Source organism: Dermacentor variabilis, chromosome 1, assembly GCF_050947875.1.
Source record: "Dermacentor variabilis isolate Ectoservices chromosome 1, ASM5094787v1, whole genome shotgun sequence".
NCBI lineage: Eukaryota > Metazoa > Arthropoda > Arachnida > Ixodida > Ixodidae > Dermacentor > Dermacentor variabilis.
Window position 1 is genome coordinate 193,852,327 of NC_134568.1, and position 23,018 is coordinate 193,875,344.

A 23,018-nucleotide genomic window follows, 5' to 3' on the forward strand; every position below is an offset into this window, starting at 1 on the left:
GTGGGCCGCAAACTTAGTGACTGGCAATATGTCAAGCTGCGATATCGCGTCCCTCTGCAATGCAGCAGACAAGCAAGTGGCTACAGCGCATCAGACTGTCGGTATCCGATATGCGCCAGGATTTCCACGTTTGCGGCCGTCACTTGACGCCGGAGGATTACTATCACAATAGTGTTTCGCGTGTCCGGTATTCGGGTAAACGCGAGCGCAAGCGGAATGCGCCTGGCCGTTTCACTCTGCCGTTTTACGTAATGAGCAGAGGGGCAAAACGTCAATGGTCTGCACGGTGCAGCCACCTCCTGGTAAGAGCTCAACCAAACACAGTACCTGTAACGAAGTCTATTCTACTTTGCTGCTGGTGTAAAACTTTCCTCAGGAGCGTAATCGTGAACACATTGTTTTTGTAAATGTTTAAAATCCTTTACATTTGGTTAGAGCAATATTAGCTCTTTATTTGGCTGTTTAAGCTCTGCGCCAAAAGGTGGCTGGGCCGCGCATACCGATCTAAGGTCCCTGGACCTTAGACCGATCAGGCCGCTCACGTACGTCACGCTAAAGCTCCTTCGTCAGCTTGGGTTTATGTCTCCACCCATCCGTCGAAACACCCATCTCGCCTGTGGTTACGGGAATACCGGACAAGCTGGGAGCTGTGACAGAATACTCGCAACGCTATGTTGCTCACTGCTTCGATAGCTCTCGCTTGGTGTCGACTGTCAAGCTGTGGCGGAGAGGTTGGAGATGCTTCGCGCGCTTGCTCCTACACAACCGGAAGTAGACGACACGACGTGTCATCATGACGCAGAGCCAGTGAAGGCGGAGCTTAGCCCCGTTCACTCGGCGAACGAGTTGAGGGGGAAATGCGTGGCTGTGGATGAGGGTAACCTGTAATCGTCCGTAGGCTCTCACAGAAATTGTGTTGTGAACGGTTAACTGTAGCTGTACCCTACGCGTCTACAAAATTTGTACGAACTGTTTCAGGGGCCCTTTAATATTCAAACGTGGGGTGTCCACATCATTTGTCTGTCGACTGCCACGCCCAGAAACTTCTGACCTAACACACACGGAGAGTGCGCAACCTTTAACGTGACGCACGAGGGATCATGCCTAGTGAAAGCAATGGAGGCACACTTTCCTGGTTACATTGTACGAATAAATTTTTTAAAATAGAATTGATACCTTTCTGCAATCTTGCTCGTAGGACACGTCTGTTGCAACCACTGCTCCGTATACACTGCATATGAAGAGTTTTCAACCAATGTGGGAATGCACTTCTCCAGTCCAGTAAGAGGTATGTTAAAAAAGATCGAACTTAAAACACCGCCGTGAGGAACTCTTCGATGCACTGTGTGCGGAGCTGTGTCACCTTCTTTTGTGGCCATGTAGACGGACCTATCAGTGAGGTAATCTGAGATCCAGCGTTACTACGACCACCAACTCCAACGGACTTCATAGCGTATAAGATAGCCTCGTAATTCACGTTATCAAACGCTGCCTTCATGTCGAGGAATACGCCGATAGTGATGTTGCGTGCAGCTTTATTGAGCTTTACGCAGTTGACAAGGCTAATCATGTTGTATATGCTGCTGCGGCCCTTTCTGAACCCTGGAATTTGCGGAGGGTGCCTATATCCCCCGCAAATAGACATGAATGTCTATTTGTCTTCTTGAGCAACCAGTCCATGCGCGTCAATACCATTATCTCCATAAGCTTTCCGAATCAGTTGAAAAGGGCTATCGGACGATAGGAGTTTATGTCTGTTGGAGATTTGGCAGGCTTGAGGAAAGGGATAGCACGAAGTCGTTTCCGGCAAGGTTAAAGGCCGCCACATTCCCAGCTGGCATTGAATATGGTAGGAAGGCACATCTTTGCCCTCTCGCCCAAATGTGATAACTCGGCGTAGCTGACGTAGTCAGGGCAGGAGATGTTGTCAAAGTTGTCAGCGCCGCTGTAGGAGTGATCTTAGAGCAGGAAGCCTCCGCCACGTCCAACTCGCTGCTGTTACGTGATAGTGCAACAGAACTAATAGGATGCAGTTGAGTCGGCGGGGTTTTCAGGCCGCACACAATGCTCCATATTCTTGACAGCGTTTCTCTGGGATCAAGTTGGAACAGAAAGTCCGCCATTGCCTTGTGCCAAGCTTGTCCACGTGACGTTTGAGATGTCTTTGCTAGCGTTGCGAATGTCATCTATATAGAAAGTCTTACGAGTGCGTCTCTAAGATCGGTGGCGCGTTGCCCGGAGTCTCTCCTGGTTAAGCACGCCGCCTTTCGCATCTCAATTCTCTTTATGTGGGCGTGCGGTACAGTACAGGCAGTGGTTGTTTAGCACAGGAACAACCGTATTACTCAGCGCTTAATTTTGAACTTAACTTGCCACTACACACACTCGCACTTTTCCTTCATGAAGGATCACATCCGTCATCCTAGCTTGGTGCACACATAGTTGAACCTAATGCTGAAGTAATATCAGTTCTAGTGGTTGAAAAGTGCACGTATTCTCTGTAACATTACCCTGCTGTACGCCGTGCTGTGTTTTGTTATTGCTGCAGCTTTAAAAGCGCCCCACGGCTGACGTCTCATGGTGTGTTTCTCGATCAGTGAACGTGCTGCTCTCGCCGACTGCGAGTGCCGAGCTTCCATGCGACCTGGGACCACGGTCGGAGCCCGCAGTGCGCGCCTGGTGGCACCGCGCCAACAGCCCACAAGCGCCGCTGTACACGCTGGACGCTCTGCCGGGCCACCGCGGCACGGGAGGACTGGTGCAGGCGCGCCACTCGGTCGCTGACTCGCTTCGGGGTCGTGCTCACTTCTCGGCCGTGCGCAGGCCCGCGCTGCTGTCCATATCCGCGCTGCGCTACGAGGACCACGGCCTCTACGTCTGCAACGTCGAATTCAAGTACGGGGCCCGCAAGAGCTACGAGGTGGAACTCGAAATCGTCGGTTGGTGTGCCCTTTCCTTCTTTGTCTTATGCTCCGACTGACTGCTTCCGTGCACGGCTCGAAAGGGTGGAACTTGTCTCTGAGCAAAAGAGCGACGAAATTGCCCCCCAAAATCTCCCTCTCTCTCTGTTTTCCTTCACACATGTGACGCTATGAAACTACAATTCTTATGACAGCCCCTTACGACAAAGTGCAGGCTAACCACACATGAATTACAGTAGCGTTCGAGCCGCAGGTGAAGTGTTCGCAGGGCATAAACGATGGCGCTGCAGCAGAATTATTGTAGTAAACTCTAGCTCCAACGGGCCAGTACATAAGTGCTCTTCTTTCCGCGTTGGGGCGCGCGCACGCTTTTCACGCTCAAGTGGTCGGCGCTCGTTCAGCGCAGTCTGCAGAGTTGAGGGACTGGATTTACACAAACCACCGTAACACACACAACGAAGCGCAGCTAGTCTTTCGTTGTCCACTTTTAATTGTGTGGAAGTACCGCAACTTCATTGAGGCAAAATTCGGTGCTCAGCCCTACGTGCGTCCGCGAGAAAACAGAAACGATGCTCGGAATAACAAGAGGGCGCCTCTCCTGATTTGTAGCAATGGCGCGGACGTGCGGCATTTTTGTAGTGGGAAGCTTGAAAGGTTACCTAATTTTACCGTGATGCAGGCGGCAGAGAATATTTGAATTCCTCTGTATGAAAATGTCGTGAGCAATTTGCTTTTAATGCGACAGGTTCAAATCTGTCTGTCTGTCTGTCTGTCTGTCTGTCTGTCTGTCTGTCTGTCTGTCTGTCTGTCTGTCTGTCTGTCTGTCTGTCTGTGTCTGTGTCTGTGTCTGTCTGTCTGTCTGTCTGTCTGTCTGTCTGTGTAGCTATACTTGTACCTAACGGTTTTCTCGCCTACCTAAGAGCGGACACTCCCGTAGGCCCATGCGGCCGACTTTGGCTTTCAGCGCTCCTAGCGGAATCGGCGAAACTCACCAGCCCACAACACGGCCGACGCACGCCGCCTAATTTTGAAGGCCACAATTTCATTTTCGTTTCTTTTCGTTTTTTGTGCGTGACCAGTGACGTTGCATGCACCGAGTGATTTTATGCAAGCGGTTGCACCGCTGTTTGTATGTTGGGACGACGAGTGCCTGAAGCTGTTGTTTCTGATAAGGCCAGTTTTATTTAAATTCATGTTCGTTATGTTTCAAGCTGTTACTTAGCGCGATAATCATGCCACTTGTTAATGACGAATTACAACTTTGTCGTTTTCGATATTATACTTCTAATAATTCACACCAAAAGGAGTACCGTAAATAAATGTGTCATGTTCCTTAAATATCAATCAGCTTGCTGGACAGCCAAGAACACGAAATTTGTAGACAAGAATTTATTGCATCAAGATTGTAAGAAAACTGCGAAATGCAAGTAATACGGGTGTCACACAGCGCACTTTTAATCGCGATGAAGCCCGAGCCGGTCTGAATTTTTCGGTCGTGATTCATTCCTTTGCGCAAGGTACGCGAGGGAGCCAATCGCCGTCGAGAATTTCGATCCGGATCGGGCTTCATCGCGATCGAAAGTGGTCGTGTGATACTGATATAATGGAGAATAATCGAAAATTAATGGCGTGATGGCAACACACTTCATACAAGCATGACAACACACACAAGACGTTTTGTAAGTATCCAGATAATGAAAAAAAAAACACAGATAAGCCGCCAAATTACTGAAAATGGGATTGCTTTAGAAGGAATAAATATGACGCCTTTTTTTGTACTTCTACGAAGGAGGGTGGTTTAAGGTAGCAAAATTATGTGAATGGTTGCGTGCCGAAATAAAGTGGCTACATAAACAATTGGGCACACACCAACATCATCACCTTCAATGCGTAATTCACTGAGTCCCTCAATAAATAGCTGCAAGATACTGTCATTTTAGCCACTTAAGTATTTCGGCGGTGTTGGAATCTTCACCTGCTGTCTTCGAAGCGTTGCAATCGTCTTCTAGTACTTGGAAATGCGCCCTTGAATATGCATAATGTCCTTAGACTGCAGAGTGTATTTTGAGGAAGGAAAAGTGGAGACTCCTGCAATACGTAGAATGACAGGGGCAGAGTGTAAGCCGTACTGGAGCCATCAAAGCTTTTGAATGAAGATGCGACGTTCCTTCGTGTAATGCATATTTTTCCGAGTTAACTAAGCGACTGTCTCTGGTATTAATTTTTATCATTAAAAAGAATGGGTGTCAATGAAGCTCTGCAGTAAGTGCTGAGGAACAAGAAACTTTCTACAGTAAGGACTCCATACACAACTAAAAGGTGAAAACACGTCTCTTCAGCCCATTGCAAAACCGCTAACAAAGCTCGAGCGCACATAGCCTGGTACAGTGGTTTAGAGAGCGCGTTATTGCCATGCTGCAAATATTGCACGTGTACGGCTTTAAATATAGCCAAATTTCTTTTGGGAAACTGGGGCACCATGGTTTTTCAGAAGCCGCTGCGCATAACCTTCTTGAATTCATCAACACAAAGCCCTCTGCACCGAACGGCATGTGTTCATAGGCCGCATTTCTTAACGAACAATTTTACTTGAAATACCATATGTTTGGGCATATTATTGTTCCACTTCTGCATCTCGCGCACGACCCAAGTCGGTTTTCACTCTGTCCTTGTCTTGTGTTGTGCGCTAGATGCAAAAATCAACCATTTTATTTGATTTTCGAACTTCGTCATTAGAACGTGTCTCGCAGCTTGGACGCTGCCGCGTCGCTGTTATCGCTGGCATCACCACTCATTGCTGCGAATGATAAAAAAAAAGAATGCGAAATGAAATTCAACGTTACAAACGTTACGAACAGTTATCAAACACGTCTTTATGTTGCCGTCGCAGGCTCCTAAAGTCATTCACACGTCTGAAAATTTTGTCAAGTCGATTGTAGTTACGGCACTAAGCTTGAAATATATGCCAAACCTGACTTCTTTTTCTAACCGGCATGTTATGAAATACCGTCAAAATAGTGGAATACTAATCCCATCTTCCCAGCGGCACAAAGATTACGACAAAACACAACAGACGAAAAAAGATATAAATTGATAGAAGTCTCTTGCAGGAAACTTTAGTGCAGGTCATTCACTCCCTGCGGCCAGATTTCAGTGCCTTTCGTAAAATACTGCAGCTTGGGGTGCGAACATGAAATGTCATTGTTGAATGAGCGAGAATATGCAAATAGAGACTTCGGTAGTTGTATTACTGCATTTCTTTTGTTTATTTTCCTTTGCATAATTAAGGCTGCATTTAAGTGCTTTACCGCAACCTTTCATGGCCCTAAGCTCTAGCACTTTCGTGCGATATGTAGATTTATTCGCTTCCGTAGAGCCAAGAGCAATTTTTAATGATGAGGTTCAAACTTCAATGATGTGTGCACAATGCCTCTTGTAAAAGCATATATTTGTCATTCAATGGTTCCTTCATGACGGATGAGGCTGTGGGGCGTCTCCAGTTATACCAATGGCTCAGATCTGCGCAACGGATATTCAATTCGATAACATTTTTCCTAATAATGTAAAATTACTTGCACACCGTATTCTAGACGGTATATTACAAGATCATCTGAAAAACCTTCAAACAAACTTTTTAATTGCGACAGATGCTTCACAATGTGAAGAAAAGTCAGGTGTAGGAATATTTTCCCCGATTCTCAATTGGACATTTTCTCTTCGGCTGCCAGATTTCATACCGATCTTTTTAGCCGAATTCATGGCCGTGGTGCTGGCATTACGCAAATTAGGACCATCAATTACATCAGCCGTGATAGTCACTGATTCGTTATCATTGTGCTCATCCCTTACTGCTTCTAGTGATTCTCACGTGATGAGGACATTTCATTCATTGGTACCTGGATACTTGAGAAACGTGCGTTTGATTTGGATGCCTGGCCATAAAGGACTAATCATAAATGAAATTGCTGACTCTCTAGCCAAGGCATCGATAATTGGCCGGATTCACCCTTGCTACCCTTTGACTGCTTATGTTACTGCTGCTAGATTTCGCAGGAGTATCATTATACAAGCAGTATCAGGCTCCGCAATTAGCAACTCTGTGGATTACGGACATCCCCTACACCCTTGGCACAGAGATTTTTGCCGAACACGGAAAATTGAAGTGTCCATCACGAGGCTGCGCTGCCGTATACCTTCATTGAACTTCTACCTCCACAGGTCTGGTCTGGTCCCCTCACCATTATGCTCATTCTGTGGCGAAGCGGAGACAATAGACCATTTCTTGTTGTCTTGCAGACGTTTGTCTATTATAAGAAAACGACTACTCGAAATCCTGCTTCGCTCTATTGGTCTAACTTTATCAGTGCCTGTGATCCTATCGTTTGGCGCCTCCATTATTGGGTTCAGCCACAGAAATGTTTGCTTGGCAATCCAAGATTACCTCATTGAAACCAATCGATTTCCATGTTAGACTGACCATTCTCCCTCCCAACCATAGCTTTCTTGTATTTCTTATCAATTAATTATTATTATTATTATTATTATTATTATTATTATTATTATTATTATTATTATTATTATTATTATTATTATTATTATTATTATTTTATACCAGGTTTTCATCTGATTATTTCCTTTTTTCTCCAAACACAAGCCGTTTACTTTTAAACTGCAACGCTCAAGTTGTTAGCTCCCTTGTTATTATTATTACTTATATGCACCTAATTGAACCACCCGATTCTTGGCCAATCCCCCACTGTGGGTATTTGCCACGGCCACGCAGGACAACAACAACAACATCTGCGCCATCGGCATAGTGCGAAGCGCCCAATGTCTCCGGATTCCTTCCGGGAGCTCCGACTTCTCTTCGACTTCGGCGACAGGACGTAACACAGCTGTTTCTCGAGGCAGCGCTAATAAAAGGCTTCTTTTTTTCTTTTCTTAACTAGGCCTACATAGCTTTGTCTAGGAGGCCTATACGTCTGAACAGATGCTCGCTCGTTTCATGTGCTAATCTTGCTTCAGCGCACTAAGAATGGCCCGCTCTTTTGTTGCCCCGAATAGAGGGTGTTTCAGTGTACACTTAAAAAAAAATTAAAAACAAATCCGTGTGGTGGATAGCAAAATTCTAGTCCAAGAGCTGGTCTACTCGAAGAGGTGGAGAATACTTGCACAAAAAAATTGAAATGTACGACTAATTACCCAAATATCACTAATTATGTCTTTAACTATTTACGTTATGGCGCATATTGCAATTTACAAATTCTAGCCGGGGAGTTTGCATGGCCGATTCACTTGGAACTAATTCTCGGGATGACACCACTTTCGAGCTGTTGATTCCGGAACTTTGGCGTTCCCGTTACTTTTGTGCTTGAATGTATAAAACGACATTTTACCGAAAACGTAAGTGGAACGACAGTGCATTTTTACCGCAATTTTTACTGTGCATATCTCGTAAATCGTGTGATCCATGCATTTCTTTTTCAAGTGGATTTGCCTTGCACCTCACGCGCTAGAATTTGTAAATTGCCATATACGGCATAAGGTAGAAACCTAATTAGTGATTTTTTTAATTAGTCGATTGTGCATTTCAATTTTTTTGCAAGTATTATCCGCGTCTTGGAGTACACTAGTTCGTGTACTTGAATTGTGATACCTGCCAGAGGGAAGTAAAAAAAAAGAAAAGGAAAATGTTCGCTGAAACAGCTTGTATGGATACTGCCAGCATCGTCTGCGCTGCGCTCACCTTTTCTGCCTTCTTTCAGCTCAATAATCATAATTTGTAACTGTTCAGTGTGAGGACATGGATCTTAGTGGCAGAGGACACGATTCTCAGATTATTAACACGAAGGTGAAGGCCAGAAAAATAAAACCTTTACCCCCATGCTGATAAAACATTCTCTTAGCATAGGCACTGGTGGCGCAGATATACATTTCCAACGATGTTAGTTTATCACAGCGATGCCGTCGCCTCCGAGGAGGTGTCGTTGCCTGGCACAGAACTCGTAGTCAATGCAGCAATCTGTCGAGAGGCGTGAACAGCCAGCATTTATGAGGCCATGTTGTCCCTTCGCGAGCCAAACATCGCTCTGTCCCGATGTTGAGCATCCGGGAGGACGTAGGGGTGCGAGACTACAAATTTATCGATCGCGTATGCCATGCTTCCCCACGCTACGCCTATCGTTTTATTGCTGGCCTTGCATCGGCGATGCTGCCTCGAGGCGCTGGTTCGCGCATGGCGAAAGCGTTGTCGTGACAGAAACGGTTATTAATGGTGTTAGTACCTCTCCCAAAATGGCCGAATGGCTTTGACTGATAAAAACTGTGTTAAATGGACGCGCAGAGTGATGCCGCTGCTTGGGAGCCTGTGGTCTATGCTATAAAGAGTACCAGGAAATCTGCAATGATGGGCAAGTAAAACAGCACATAAAACAACACCCATAGGAAGATTGTTTGGGTGCGGAAAGGAATGGCGAGATTAAACGAGATAAGTGTGCGACAACTATAGTGCACAAAGGAAAATGATCATGGCACGCACGCGTCCACTTCCGGCTGATTCGCTTAACACAAAGCAAGGCCTCTGCGGAACAGCTCACATTCTAAGCATGAAATGCTTTTAGCTTCCGTTGTCGGCGGCCTTCAAGTGTCCCTGAGCCAAATGACAGAGCCGTTATCCGGGTACTCAAACGAGAAAATCAGGGGCAAATACCGAGAACAAAACGAGATCATCATGGTAGCTAGTTAAAACTTAAGAAAATGCCGTCTCTGGCCCCCAACCCTTTGTACAGGAACGGATTACATACGCTAGTTACTGTCCAAACAAGTTACAAAATAATGCTTCCGAGTTCTTCCTAATGTTTGTTCACAATATCACTCACGCTGTAACTTCTAGTACGCTGAAGTTGTTGTTTTTTTCTCATTTCCGATAGCGTTGTTCATAAGGCAGATACACGGCAGCATGCATTTCATTGTCATCTTTTCGCACTGAGACAGGATTACCTGTGCTCTTTTGAACGCCAGCGGTCCCTGTGTTCCGCTGCGCGGGTTTCTGTGTCGCCTCGAGAGATGGCGCCACGCGGCGTGGCGCCTCCTTCAGGCACTTTTCTAGGCAGTGGGCTCTGTCTCCCTGGCGTCTTTCGCTCATTTTTAGCCGGCTTTCTTTTTCTAGCTGGACAGTTTCCACAAGGACCAGTGCACAGTACAGCGTGGTGTGGTGTGGTGTGGTTGTGGTGGGATGTGCCGTTGCGAACATGTACTACACCCATTTTAAGAGTGTGGCTAGTATCATCTCCAACCAATCTGCTTTGCAGGTTGCCTTTTCATGCTTACACCTACTATCGATTATGGGAGAGCCAGCAATTTGTTTTGCTAATTTACGGCGCAGTCGCCGTTGCATATAAGCCTATAATATTCACTTACGTAAGTGGTATCGAAGCGGCGCTCAAGTGTTTACTGATCCTCCTAGTCACATTTGGCCGCTTTCTAGGCTCCTTTGTGCCCTAGAGCTAATGCGCCGAATTACGTTATACATTTACCGTATCAACTATTACCAGCAAAATAGTAGGAGCTGAAGAATTTTGTCATTCTGTCCTGGTGTTTTCGAAGTCTTCCATGTCTACTTGCCTTCATTAAACTGAGACTCCCGATTTTAGTTATTGCGGCTAGTAGTATGTTGCCTCCGCGTCCTGTTAAGTTTCATTTAATCGCGTGTCCATTTTTTTTTATTATGCTGTGCAGTGCCACCTAGCCAGCCCATAATTTTGGACGAAAAAATGAACGCGCTGAACGGCACTGTGGGTCCTTACAACGAAGGAACTCTGCTGATCCTCAACTGTCTCATCAACGGAGGTGAGACCCCTTCAATACGTTGTTTTCACATGCTGTCGCTATCTTTTAACGGCGCGTGGAGTTGCAGTAGAATTACATCAGCAGCCCATCTAACAACTTTTCATAACGCCTACTAACACCTAACAACCACAATGTAATAGAAAAAAAAATTCTGGTGTTTTACGGGTCAAAACCACGATCAGATAATGAGAAATCTTGTAGTGCGTGTGTGGGTGGGACTCCTAATTAATTTTGGCCATTTGGGTTTCTTTAACGTTCACCTAGGCCTAACTAAAGAAAGCGCTTTTGCATTTCGCCCTCATCGAAATGCGGCCCCAGAGGCCGAGATAGAACCTGTTACCTCGAGCTCCGCAGCACGCAACACCATAGCCGCTAAGTCATAAAGCTGGGAGATGTGTCATGGCTGATGTAATTAGGGCATTTGAACGCTATAACGTATGAGTATATATATATATATATATATATATATATATATATATATATATATATATATATATATATATATATATACGGTAAGCACGTTCAAACGCACTACAATACCGCAGTGCAGGGAATTTCCGGTCGCCTAAATTACGTAGGCTGACTAATCTGTACGACGAAGATTAAAGTGCACATCACTGATGCCTGGGCAGTTGCTTTCCGAGATGTGTTCCTTGCACATTACTGCAAGGCTGAATACATTAAATACTACTGCCCGGGAGGTTTACGCCTTCAGAAGTGCGCTCTGTACGTGCCGCCAACTTTGTGTTTTGCAATTGTACCGGTGTTCCTAAAGGTTTCGAAAAAACGGCAGCCAAGAAAAAGTCCAACTTCCTGGTAGTCAGCTTAAGCTGCCATGCAAGATAGGCGTGCGGCGTAATATTGAGAGGTGCACTTCCTGCATATAGGAAGTACACGTCTCAATTATGGGCCACACGCCAAGTTTACCATGCAGGTGACATCTTTGTTGACTTCAGCGCTGTGAGAAGAGAGAGAGAAAAGGATGCATAGAAAGTCAGGGAGGTTAACCAGAGGTAGTTCTGGTTGGCAACCCTACACGGGGGGAAGGGGTAAACGGGATAAAAAGAGAGAGTGGAAGGGGGAGATAGAAAGAGAGAAAGTTGCCTGAGCAACTGTACCTGGTTGTAGTTCTTTTCCACGGACCTGATTTACGCAGTTATGTTACTTAAACTGCACCAGTACACCTCACTAAATAGCTTACTTTATATTTTGTGAAGAAAATCAAATATTTAGGTGTATACGGTACAAAAGACGAGGAATAGAGTTTCAGAAAAGAAAAAAGAAGAAGAAAAATCACAAACGCAAGAAGCGAGAATTGTGTTCATGAGAGTAGCCTTTGGAGATGTTGGTTGCAATAACTATAACCAGATCTTTTCTTTCTCCTTTGGCAAACCTTGTATTGAGCGTTCGTTTGAACTCGACGAAACAGGCTTTTGCAATAACGCATCACACTTGCACCTCTGCCGACTGCGCTTCCACTGACGCGAGCGTATACCTTGGAAAGGTAAAACGACAAGCTATAAATGAGCACGCGCTAGGGCAGTGAGTACAGTGTTTCACGGGTTAAACATGCCCCTTCTTGTTGCGTTCAACTGTCCGTGACGTGTACACAGGGGCGCAGCGATACACTGTGTGGTGCTCAGATCCCATTGCGTCCGTTTCCTCTCCGTCCGTTTCTATTCCAGGAGTTCTCGTTGTCTTTACCCGCCGTGTCACGGGAGATTAAAGCGAGCAAGTTAAGCGTGGATCCCGATAGATGACCGATAAAAGAGGTAGCAAAACTATCGCGTCGCGTTCGTCGGCTCATATCGGGCTTTCTGATTGGCCCGCCAAAAATGTTCTGACGAGTCAGCGGCTCGCAAACGTTGTCCCGGAAGAGCATTTCCGCTAGATCACTCTTTGTCGCCATCACCGATTTAGCGCGCGCCGCATCGGACGCTCGCCGCTTTTCCGGTCTGGACCCCTTCACTCGGAAACGCGCGCTTCACGCTCGGCTGGGCAGCCGCTCCGCTCCAGCCGCAGCCGCGACGCGCTCCGCGGCGGGACCCTTCCCCGTGGCGCCCACTGCGACGAATACGCTGTCGCACCGGAGGAGCGGAGGGCGCACCGCTTGCAAGGCCCGCCTGGCTGCCCTGATGAGCGAACCGACGAGCAAGCGCGGGGCTCTCACTTTGGCTTCCGAAACTTCGGAAACAATAGCTACGGCTGCCTCTCCCGTGTGTGCGGTCTTGAGGAGCGAGTCACCCGAGTTCAATCTAGGCGCTCTAATAGTGGACTGTGTACCTCTCGCGTAAGAACACCTTTAATTCCAAGCAAGTTTCCCTTTACTGTCTATAAGATCCACTATACTACTTTAGTAATATTAAAAGTATATTTCCTATATAAATTCAGATTTGGAACTGCAGAAAACAATATGAATTAAGTGTATAACCATTGAGGCTCATGTCTAGGAAAGCGACCACGGTGTTCCGCACAACCGCAATGACCAGGGTCACAGAGAGAGAGAGAAAGAGAGAGAAATAAAGGAAGGAATATGTGTTCATTTTAGCTGCATACCCACTCCAGGGGCCGTATTCATAAAGCTCTCCATTCGTAAGTGCTCCTTGCCAATGGCCGATCACCTTCGCTAATAATATATATGTCAAGCATCAGGAGGATGGCTGGGATTTTCTTTTTCGCACAATTCTAGCGTGGGTGCTTTCTATGAGTACCAGCCCAGGGGTTCATGGAGTATTCGTTGCTAAAGAGTTGTCTTATTTGTGGATTCAATGCCAGAGGTTGGGCCACATTAATGAAGGGTTTTACCCATGAGTAAAATTAACCATACCCGCCGCGACAGCTTTAGTTGCTATGACGTTGGGCTACTAAGCCCGAGGTCGCGGGTTGGACCCCGGCCGCGGCGGCCGCATTGCGATGCGGTTAAAATACAAGTTCGCTTGTGCACTTAGATTTAGGTGCATGATCAATAAACCCGGCTGGTAAAAAAAAAAAAAAACTCGGTGTCTCCCACTACGGCGTGCCTCATTAGCACATCGTGTATTGGGCACGTAAAACTTAAGAATTAAAGAAATAAAATTAACCCCAGCTAAGAAAATTTGCGAAAGTAAGCGAAAGATGCCACACAGATCGATTGTCGAGAAACAGGCGAGTGGCCCTGACGCAAAATATGTATTTTTTTTATTCGAGGACTTACTGCAAAATAATTTGCTTTCACCTGCGCTAAGCATTTTACCTGGGTATAAACTTGCTTAAGCGCAAGATGCGTCATGCAGGCAGCCGCTGTGATTGTGAAAAATTCGACACTTGGCAAAAGTGGTGCGAGCGCCCCGTAGGCAACCGCCGATAGTACATTCCGTCTATAGAAAAATATTCTGGCCACATTTGATCAAAGCCAGTTTTCAAATATGGTATATGTTCCTTAACAGCTGCACTGATAATTACTTTCGCAATAATTTTTATCTGGTTTCTGCGTTGCAAGCGATCCCAATACGTAAATATTGACGAAGCACCTCCGATTTCGTTTTCTGCACGAGGCAAAATACATGGTGGATACTCTCAAACATCATTTAGATGCCTTTGCTAAACATCAACTATTTACTAATCGGTACCTATACCGCAAGGTGCCATGCCAATCCAGGACACATCCGGAGCAACAGCAGTATAGATATACGCACTGTACAGTTACATGCAGGAGGAGCGCATTGTCCCGGACGCCTCTAACAAGCACATGAGTATTAGTCTCCCCTGAACGAGGGCTATGACGGAAGAACGATACTCCTACAGATCGTTATATATTCAAGCAGATAAGTCGGCGCGTCACTACATGTAAGACGTTAGACGGAAAGTGCATGTTACAACACATTTCCTCGAAGTTAGTATAAGTACGGAAATCCACGGGTCAACTTTTCTAGACCATTACTTAAATAATTATCTAAGAAAGGAAGGCAAGTTTTTTTCGCATGTGTCTGTGTATCTTACGTCTCAATTTCCCCAGTTACATTTTAGCAACGTACAAAAGTCATTCTTCCTTCATTGTGAGCGATGTGTAATTTTTTCTGGCTTCTAAGCGATGTGAAGACGTCCATCATGATGAAAAGGTGGCCTTGTAGTCAGATATAGCTTTGACTGTCACTTTGAAAAGCCGGCGTACTATCTTGATCACAGTTAGAGGAAACAATGAGAACGCGTGGCCGCGCTCTGCTCAACACGGTCACGTGTTTCCATATTCCCGCTTACTGCGATCAAGGTGGCACCATCTCCTCGTACAACAGAACACATCGATGGCCGCTGCGCTATTCTTGCAACGAAAGCAGAAGAAAATTGTAAAGAAAATGTGTGCTGAAGTCGCAACGACAACAACAACAATTATGTAACCCGCGTGGCCCAGCTGAGCGGAGCTCTATGCACATGCGCTCGGGAGTTGGAAGCGTTGCTCCGCTCGTTGTCGCGTAGTCGAAACAACTGCGCTTCAGAAGCAAGAGAAAGAGAGAAGAAATTAGAGGAGAACGTCGTGCTGACGCAGCGTCGTTGTTTGGCACTTGACGAAAGCGCACCGCTGTCGCTGAGCTATAGTTTTCCGCGAAGGGCATGTCATGGCTCGTTTCGCTACAGTCGAGCCGCGCATCCTAAAGACACGGCGCACACTCGGCGTTTCTCTAACAGCTGTGTTTGCCCAGCGAGAGCGCTGACGCTCCCGTGGAACCACCACCCGCATAGTCTTTCTCCATGCCACCCGTTCTTTTCGCGAAGAGCATTCGTGCAAGGCATGCCTTTTGCGCTATGTGCATCTCCACAATCCCCAACTCGCATCGCCGGGTGTCGGTGCTCAGTTCCCACGCATCAAAGCACGCCGCAAGGACTCTCGTCGCGGTCCCGAAAACCACACAAGTCGGCTGTACTTCCAAGTCTAAGTAGGGTTGTCTTGCGGTGGTTCCTCGTGGGAACGACTCAAGCGTAGCCCTGTAACTTCTGCTTTTCTTTCACGAAGGATGGAAAATCTCAGTTGTTAATAATCGCGTAATTTCTTCAGTTTAATTTGAATTAAGAGGCGCAATTGGAAAGTTTCAATTTTCTTTTCTTTTGTTCAAGCAGAAGTGGACTAGGTGGCGATTCAACTTTTGCTGTATATTTGCGTTCCGCACTGACTCGGATTGTCTCGAATGCACACTTTAACGGACATTTAGTGTCTATTGCAGACGGAGCTAGAGCTTTTTCGGTAATAGTGTTGGTACATGTGAGCTTGCTGAATGTTTTGAAAGCCTTTACTTTTGCATCTGGTAAACAAGGTCTTTATAAGTGCACCTTGAAAATATTGTGGCGGCGGCTACAAGTACAGGTTCTCTACGCGCACTTGTGCAGAGATCAGTGAGCTTCGGTGTGTTCGCGCCCTTCGCTGGCGGTCGCTTGAATTGCTCGGCTTGGGAACACGCCTTTTCAGATAGTCAGGTCACCGGTGCTCGCAATTCACGCTGGGTAGAGCTGCGACACCGCCCAAGCGGGTCAGGAGCAAAGCGCTCCGTCGTGGAACCAGCTGGCTCCGGCAGACGGCACAAACGGACTCCGGAGCGCATCCTTATCGCGCTTAGCGACAGAGGATATGCAGATGCTCACAGAGGTTCTCGGAAAGCAAAAAAAGCAGTTGCCGTATTATGTAAGGATATTTTTCTAGCGATTCTATTCGATTCGTATCGCCCATCGCGACGAATGACCGATGTCGGCGTTTACGTAGGCGTGGCGTCCTGCGAGTCAATGACGAACGGCAAGCAGAATAGAAAATGAAGTGTGACATGCCAATATGGCCCCAGGGACAGTATTGTAGCTGTTAGTTTGGTTTTTCATTGTTCTGTTCTTGTCATCTGCCAAGCCGAGCGGCCCATACCAGTAATAACAGCGACTCATGTATGAATCCGAGCCAATGACGCAGGGCGAGATGGAAAATGAAGTGGATCACTAAAGCTTATAGCCCCAAATAAAAAAAAAACTTTCTTTGTCCGTGTCTTCTATAATAAAAAACATTTCGCAATCCATAACTAACTCGTCCAAATCACCACTTTAATCTAGGAACAAAATGAATTACCCGCTGGGATCGGTGAGCAGCCTATAATTGAGTGGCACGTCGCAGAAGTCGCACGTGCCATGCCGAGTGCGCACTTCGATGCCTGGTTTCATACCTCTGCTACGAGGAGACGCAGATTGTCTGCTCTTTTTGTGTTCCGATTGCCGTGTTCAAAGGAAGTTTGGCTGCGAATGGCCGTACATGCGCATATGAGTGCCCCAGAAAATCATTGCGCCAATATTTGTCTATCAGGTCCCTTCCCCTTCTTTATCGCTTTCTTTTGAACAGCAGTTTCGTTTCTTTTTCAATCGCATGGAATAGTAAACTAGAAGCTACTTTGTTCAAGCTGCCTACCTTCCTTGTTTTCTCCGCTTTTTTACTGCCATCGCTTAAATGGCGTTGTGTCACTACGTGACACCACATGATCTTACTCTCCATGGCGTCGGGCACGTGACCAGTGAGAAGAGCCTGTGCCACAGGTCTCGCACAAAGTGCGCGTAAGAACGCCTGGTGAGCGTACACGTGCCTGTACACGTTCGCAGAATGGCGGTGTTTCTTTTTTAGAATCTCTTATATCCTTTCCTTGGTGAAGGCGTTCTTCTTCTCACCTTGTTCCCAGGCAAGCCGGAGCCGCGGGTGACGTGGCACCAGGGCTCGGTGCACCTACACCGCGTCTATCACCAGAAGGAGCAGGACGGCCGCAAGGTGACACTGCACGTGCGCACCCTCCGCCGCGAGCACCTGGGCGCCGTGTTCACCTGCGAGGCGGCAAACTCGAACCTCACCGCACCCGTCTCCACCTCGGTGACGCTTGCTATGAACCGTGAGTGACTCAGGCTTGTACCAGCGGCGGCGATTTTACATGGTTCTGAAAGTCGATCTGGCTTTCTAGCTTAGCCGCTCTCAGTTCTAGTTGATGCTCTCAGTGTGCCACTGATTGTGATGAGCTACAGCGGCCTCCGAGTAGCTCTTCTATCCGTCTTTGAAACTCGGACACATATAAATAAACTGTTTCAAGTCTCGTATGATTCTTTCAGCCATGCCATTTTCTGCAAGATGGTAGGGCGCGCAGCGTTACATAACAATTCCTCGTTCCTTCGGCCACTGTTGCAGACGCTGCCTTACAAATGCTGGCCCATTGTCTGATATTTCTACTTTAGTATTCCTAAACATCTGTCGGCTCAAAAGGGCAATCACAGTTCTTGCGTCTTCCCTTCCCGCTCGTGCAGCCATTGTTCTAGTGCACTGTTATAGTAAACTGATCTATTGCCATTAGGAAAGACTGCTTTTTCTTACTTCTGTAGCCATTTTTTGAGCTCTGCAAAATGCACCTGTACGACTTCAAATGGTATGTCAGAATATTGAGGAAGGACCATCTTGCCTGTTCACGTAAGCTGCTTGGTTTTGTGGACTTGACATTGGTGGCAAGGCTGGACACATCGTTGTGCGTCATCTTTCGTGGGTTTCCACCAGAAACGCTGAGAAATCTTGCGATATGTTTGCTAGAACCCATCGTGCGCGCCAGAGACTGGAGGGTCATGATAAAGTTTTAAGATCCAAGGCACTATTGTTTCCGGGACTACAAATTTTTCATCGTGGAGCTCCACTTCTTCTGTTCCCTCCCACAGCAGAATTGCGCTGACATTTTCCTTATTTGGGGTTACCGCAGGTCTTGAAAGGGCGTCTGCATCCTTGAGGTGTTTCCCAGATCTGTCATGGACCAATAAACTGCTGGAGTTCAGTCACCCACCTCGCGACTTTTCCTCTAGGCTCTGCGAGGTTAATGATATAAGTCAATGCTTAGTGATCGGTAAAGATTGTGAAGCTCCGGCCATCCAGGTGTGGTCTAAAATAGAGTACGGCCATTAGGATTGCCAAAGCTTTTAATGATACTACGAGTAATACCTTACAAGCTTGTGTTGCCGGCTCCGTTGAGCTTTTGTATCCCTCTGGTAAACCACCCCACCTGTGCCGTAATAAGAAGCATCGATGTTGAGCTCGAAGGACAACTTGAAGTCTGGAAGTGTCGGAATCGGATCAGACGAAATGATGCTCACATGGCTTTGGTTAACGGATTCACACTCTGCTGTCGATCAAAATGGCACATTATTCTTTTTAATTTCTGTGAAGCACTTTGTCTTCGTCGCATAATCTCTAATTAATGACCGAAAATGCTACGTCACGCCGAGTAATACCCGCGGCACTCTGCCTAGGAACACAACTTTTCTTTAGAAAAACTCACTTTTCATTAATCTTGAGCTCTGCACCACTCAGTGCTTGAAGTATACTAGAAATGTGCTCCGAGTGCTCCTCGTCATTCCGAGAGTGAATTATTATATCGTGAATGTACACGTTACGAAACTTCCCAAAGAACGGTTCTGGAACTACGTGGATGAGTTCTTCCATCCAAGTTGCAGTCAATTATACTAATAGATATCAAAGGGCGTTATGTAGTCAGATTATTTCTTGTATTCTTCAGAAAGGGGAACTTGCCAAAATAGTTTGCATGAATCAATATGCGAAAACACTCTGCAGCCACCCGTCTCGTCTATGATAGAGTCGATTCGTGGCATAGGAAAAGGAAAAACTCCGTTTGGTGGTGGTGGTGGTGGTGGTGGTGGTGTTGCAGCAGGTAGGGTTAGCCTAGCATACATGGCCGGCAATTGCATGAGCCTCCGATGAGTGTCGCTATGTGTGTCACCAGGTGTCGAAGAGCCCCGCGTCTTGCATGAAGGCAATCAGCAGTCGTTGCACTCTCTTCCTGATTGTCGCTGGCCCTGTGGGGAAAACGCGTCTTCAAAAGTCCTGTGCGAAAGGCCATTTTCCTGCAGGCTGTCGACCATCGCTTTTCTTTCGGTGTTGAACTGCGGGCATAGCCAAATGAAATGTCCGATGAAGTGTTGCCTACTTATGAATTTGCCTCTAGTCCGTGCAGAGTCGGAGGCTTCCATCTACCTTAGGTGCAATAGCAATGGGCGAAGCGAATGTAGACATGGGTGGACGAATGATCTCGGCATCCAACATCTCTTGAAGCTCGTTATTCAGCCACATTCTCAACCCCAAGGGCACCGGGACAGAGCTCCTGCTGCAACTGGGGGTACACAATACACATGAAGAAATCGCCGATGCTCAAGAACGGGCTCAATTGATAAGACTCTCTGGAACCAAACCGGATAGGGAAATACTAGCCAAACTAGGTCATGACACCACAGCAATCGAGAATTTATACCAAGGCGTTCCGACGGACACACGCAACTCCTACACGGTACATCTACTCCCGCGGAACGTGGACCCTGCGCACCATCAACCCAGAAGGCTGGCACGCGGATCGTTCATCCTGCGCGAAATACGTGATAAGATCCTAGCCTGTTTCGTAGACGCGGCACAGTGCCCGTCCAGGAAGGCCTTCGTTGCCACCACGGTCAATAAGCATAGTCAAGTCGCAAACGCTCTCACACTCAAGACCCACAAGTCCGAGATAGCAAAACAAGTCACCATCGCACTCGCGCTCACAGACCCGACAACCACCCACATCTACAGCGATTCACGCTCGGCCGTCAGAGCCTTTCAGACAGGAGCCGTTGCAAGACAAGCACTACAAATAGTCAATACATCCACACCGCTGCAGCATCACACCATCTGCTGGTTCCCGGCACACCTCGGAGAGATCGAGGACGCCCCTCCTAATCTCAAAGAGGTGGCTCACAGGAGCGCGCGAGACCTAACCCTTCGCGACGCCACCTATTCTGGTCGTGACCATCCCAGCGAGAATCGAGACACTCCCTCCACATACAACGAGATCACAAAGCACTTTTATCTAGACCGCAGAATATACAGCACACCTCACAATAAGCTCACCAGGCCTCAAGCCCTCACGTTCAGAATGCTTCAAACCAACACGTACCCCACGCAGAACAGACTACATCACTACATGCCTGAGCTATACACAACATCATATTGCGAAAATTGCCTTAGCACACTAGGCATCACTTGCTCTGGCCATGTGGTCTGTTGGAATCTCAGTGCTGACACCCGTTATTGCAATCGCAACGCTGGCACGAGTTGTTGCAACTGGGTCGCAAGTCCCAAGGGTAGCGTTGGCCTGGCGGCCTGGGGCACAACTGGAAGCATCCGAAGGTCCCGGCAAAGCTTGAGTCGACTGGTAACAGAACAACGTGTTTATTCTAGCATCGCAAAAGAGCGGGCGGTCAGGTCGACCGAAGTGGAGAGACGGGAGAGCACGTAACTCAACTGAAGAAATCGGAGCCTCTCTCTTGGCGTCCGGGGGAGCTGCTTTTATAGTCTCGCAGTTGAGGGCAAGAAGGAACGCCTCGTCAGAGGGGCACGTGATGCGCCGCTCGGGCACGTTGAGACGAGTAGGTGACGCATCCGCCGGGCCGGCGCCGCTCAGACCTCCTCGCTTCACAGTTGGGGGAGCTCCTCTCCCCGGCTGCCGCGCTTTGACAAGCGTGGGCACCAACATGCACACACACACACACGCACACACGAAGACACGTGGCATTGGAACATGCCTGGACGCGCTTGGCGGGGAGGCGTAGCAGCGGCGCCGAACGGGCCAAAATGTCCGCCGCTTTGAACGAAGCCCCGGCGTCCGTTGCATCCGCGCCGGCTATACCGCGCGTTGTAGGCGAAACGTAACAGACCGCCCCGCCGGGGGAAGGAGATCCCGATGGTCAGGGGACTGCATCCGCTGTCAGGAGGGATGTCGCTCGACGATGCTCGCAACCGAAGTCGGTCGTCCCTCGGCGTTTCTAGAGCGCAGCGCACCGAGAAGGCCTCGTTCTCACGTTCAGGCTCGCACAGGACACTGCAAAGTGACTTCGGGAGAGTTGCCATTTTTGTTTCTCGTTCCCAGCTAGCGTTAGAACTACGCCGAAACTCAACCGCTCAGTCAGCAAGCACGGCACAACCCTCACTAAGCCCTGCCAGGCTCTTTCCCCTTTTATACCACTGCCTAGTTCCTTACAGTAGTCTAGCAGCACTCAGAACGCGTCCACAAATTGGAAAATTGCACTAGAAAGCACGTCATCACTTTGAAACACTAAACAAAAGCAATATGTTAAAAATCCTGCCTCAGGAAGAAAAACATCAGTAACAAACAACTCTGAGGCTGATTTCTACGTTAGGGGCTTCGACGTAGGCCATCGGCGTTACCGTTGAGACTCCCCTTTTTGTAACGCACCTCACAGGAATTTTGTTGCAAAGCGAGGCTCCAGCGCAGGAGGCGGCCATTTGTGGAAGAGATGGTCTGCAGCCATTGGAGAGGACAGTGATCCGTCTCGAAGCATGCGAAGCGGAGATCGCAGCGAGCGACTGTACACTAGCTCAGCTGGCGAAAACCCCGCAGCCGCATGCGGCGCGGTCCTTATTGCAAACATCACCCCAGGCAGACACAGCTCCCAGTCAGTTTGTTGTTCAAAACACAATGCTCTCAACACGCGCTTCATGTCGGAGTGGAGCTTCTCAACGGAATTCGACTGCGGGTGGTACACTGAGCTGTGTAACAGCTTTACCCCGCACCTTTCGAGAAAGGCTGTCGTCAAAGCGCTCGTAAACACCGTGCCCTGATCTGACTGGATTTCCGCAGGAAAACCAACTCGCGCAAATATGGACAGTAGTGCATTGACTATCTCAACTGAGCTGAGTTCTTTAAGCGGCACTGCTTCAGGGAACTTCGTCGCTGGGCAGATCACAGTCAAAATGTGTCTGTACCCCGTGGCTGTTACCGGCAGAGGTCCCACTGTATGAATAACGAGCCGTCTAAAAGGCTCCGTAATGATAGGTACCAATCTCAACGGCGCCCTCGATTTGTACCCTGGTTTGCCCACCCGCTGACAGGTGTCACATATCCTCACGAGATGGTCTGCGTCCCGAAAACACCCTGGCCAATAGTACTCTTGCAAGAGACGGTCCTTAGTTTTCTTAACTCCTAGGTGTCCGGACCACGAACCCCCATGCGACAAGCGCAACAGATCCTGACGGTAGCACTGAGGCACGATCAGCTGATCGAACTCCACTCCCCTGCGGTCTAGATACTTCCGGTACAGGACCCCACCTCTTTCCACAAAGCGAGCATTTTTCTTGGCGATACCTTCCTTGACAATGCAGCGTATGTTTTCTAGGCTGCCATCCTTTTTTTGCTCGGCTATCAAAGCCGACCGGCTGACTTTTAG

At 47.7% G+C, this 23,018-nt stretch overlaps 1 protein-coding gene across 1 annotated transcript in view; it reads left to right on the forward strand.

The window, feature by feature from the left end:
• Nucleotides 1-23,018, forward strand: part of LOC142557237 (synaptogenesis protein syg-2-like) — a 140,598-nt gene that overhangs the window by 6,876 nt on the left and 110,704 nt on the right. Inside the window, exons 2-4 of the mRNA XM_075668978.1 lie at nt 2,598-2,939; nt 10,659-10,769; nt 17,444-17,647. Of these exons, the coding sequence (XP_075525093.1) occupies nt 2,598-2,939; nt 10,659-10,769; nt 17,444-17,647 (657 nt within the window). The remainder of the gene's footprint in view (nt 1-2,597; nt 2,940-10,658; nt 10,770-17,443; nt 17,648-23,018) is intronic.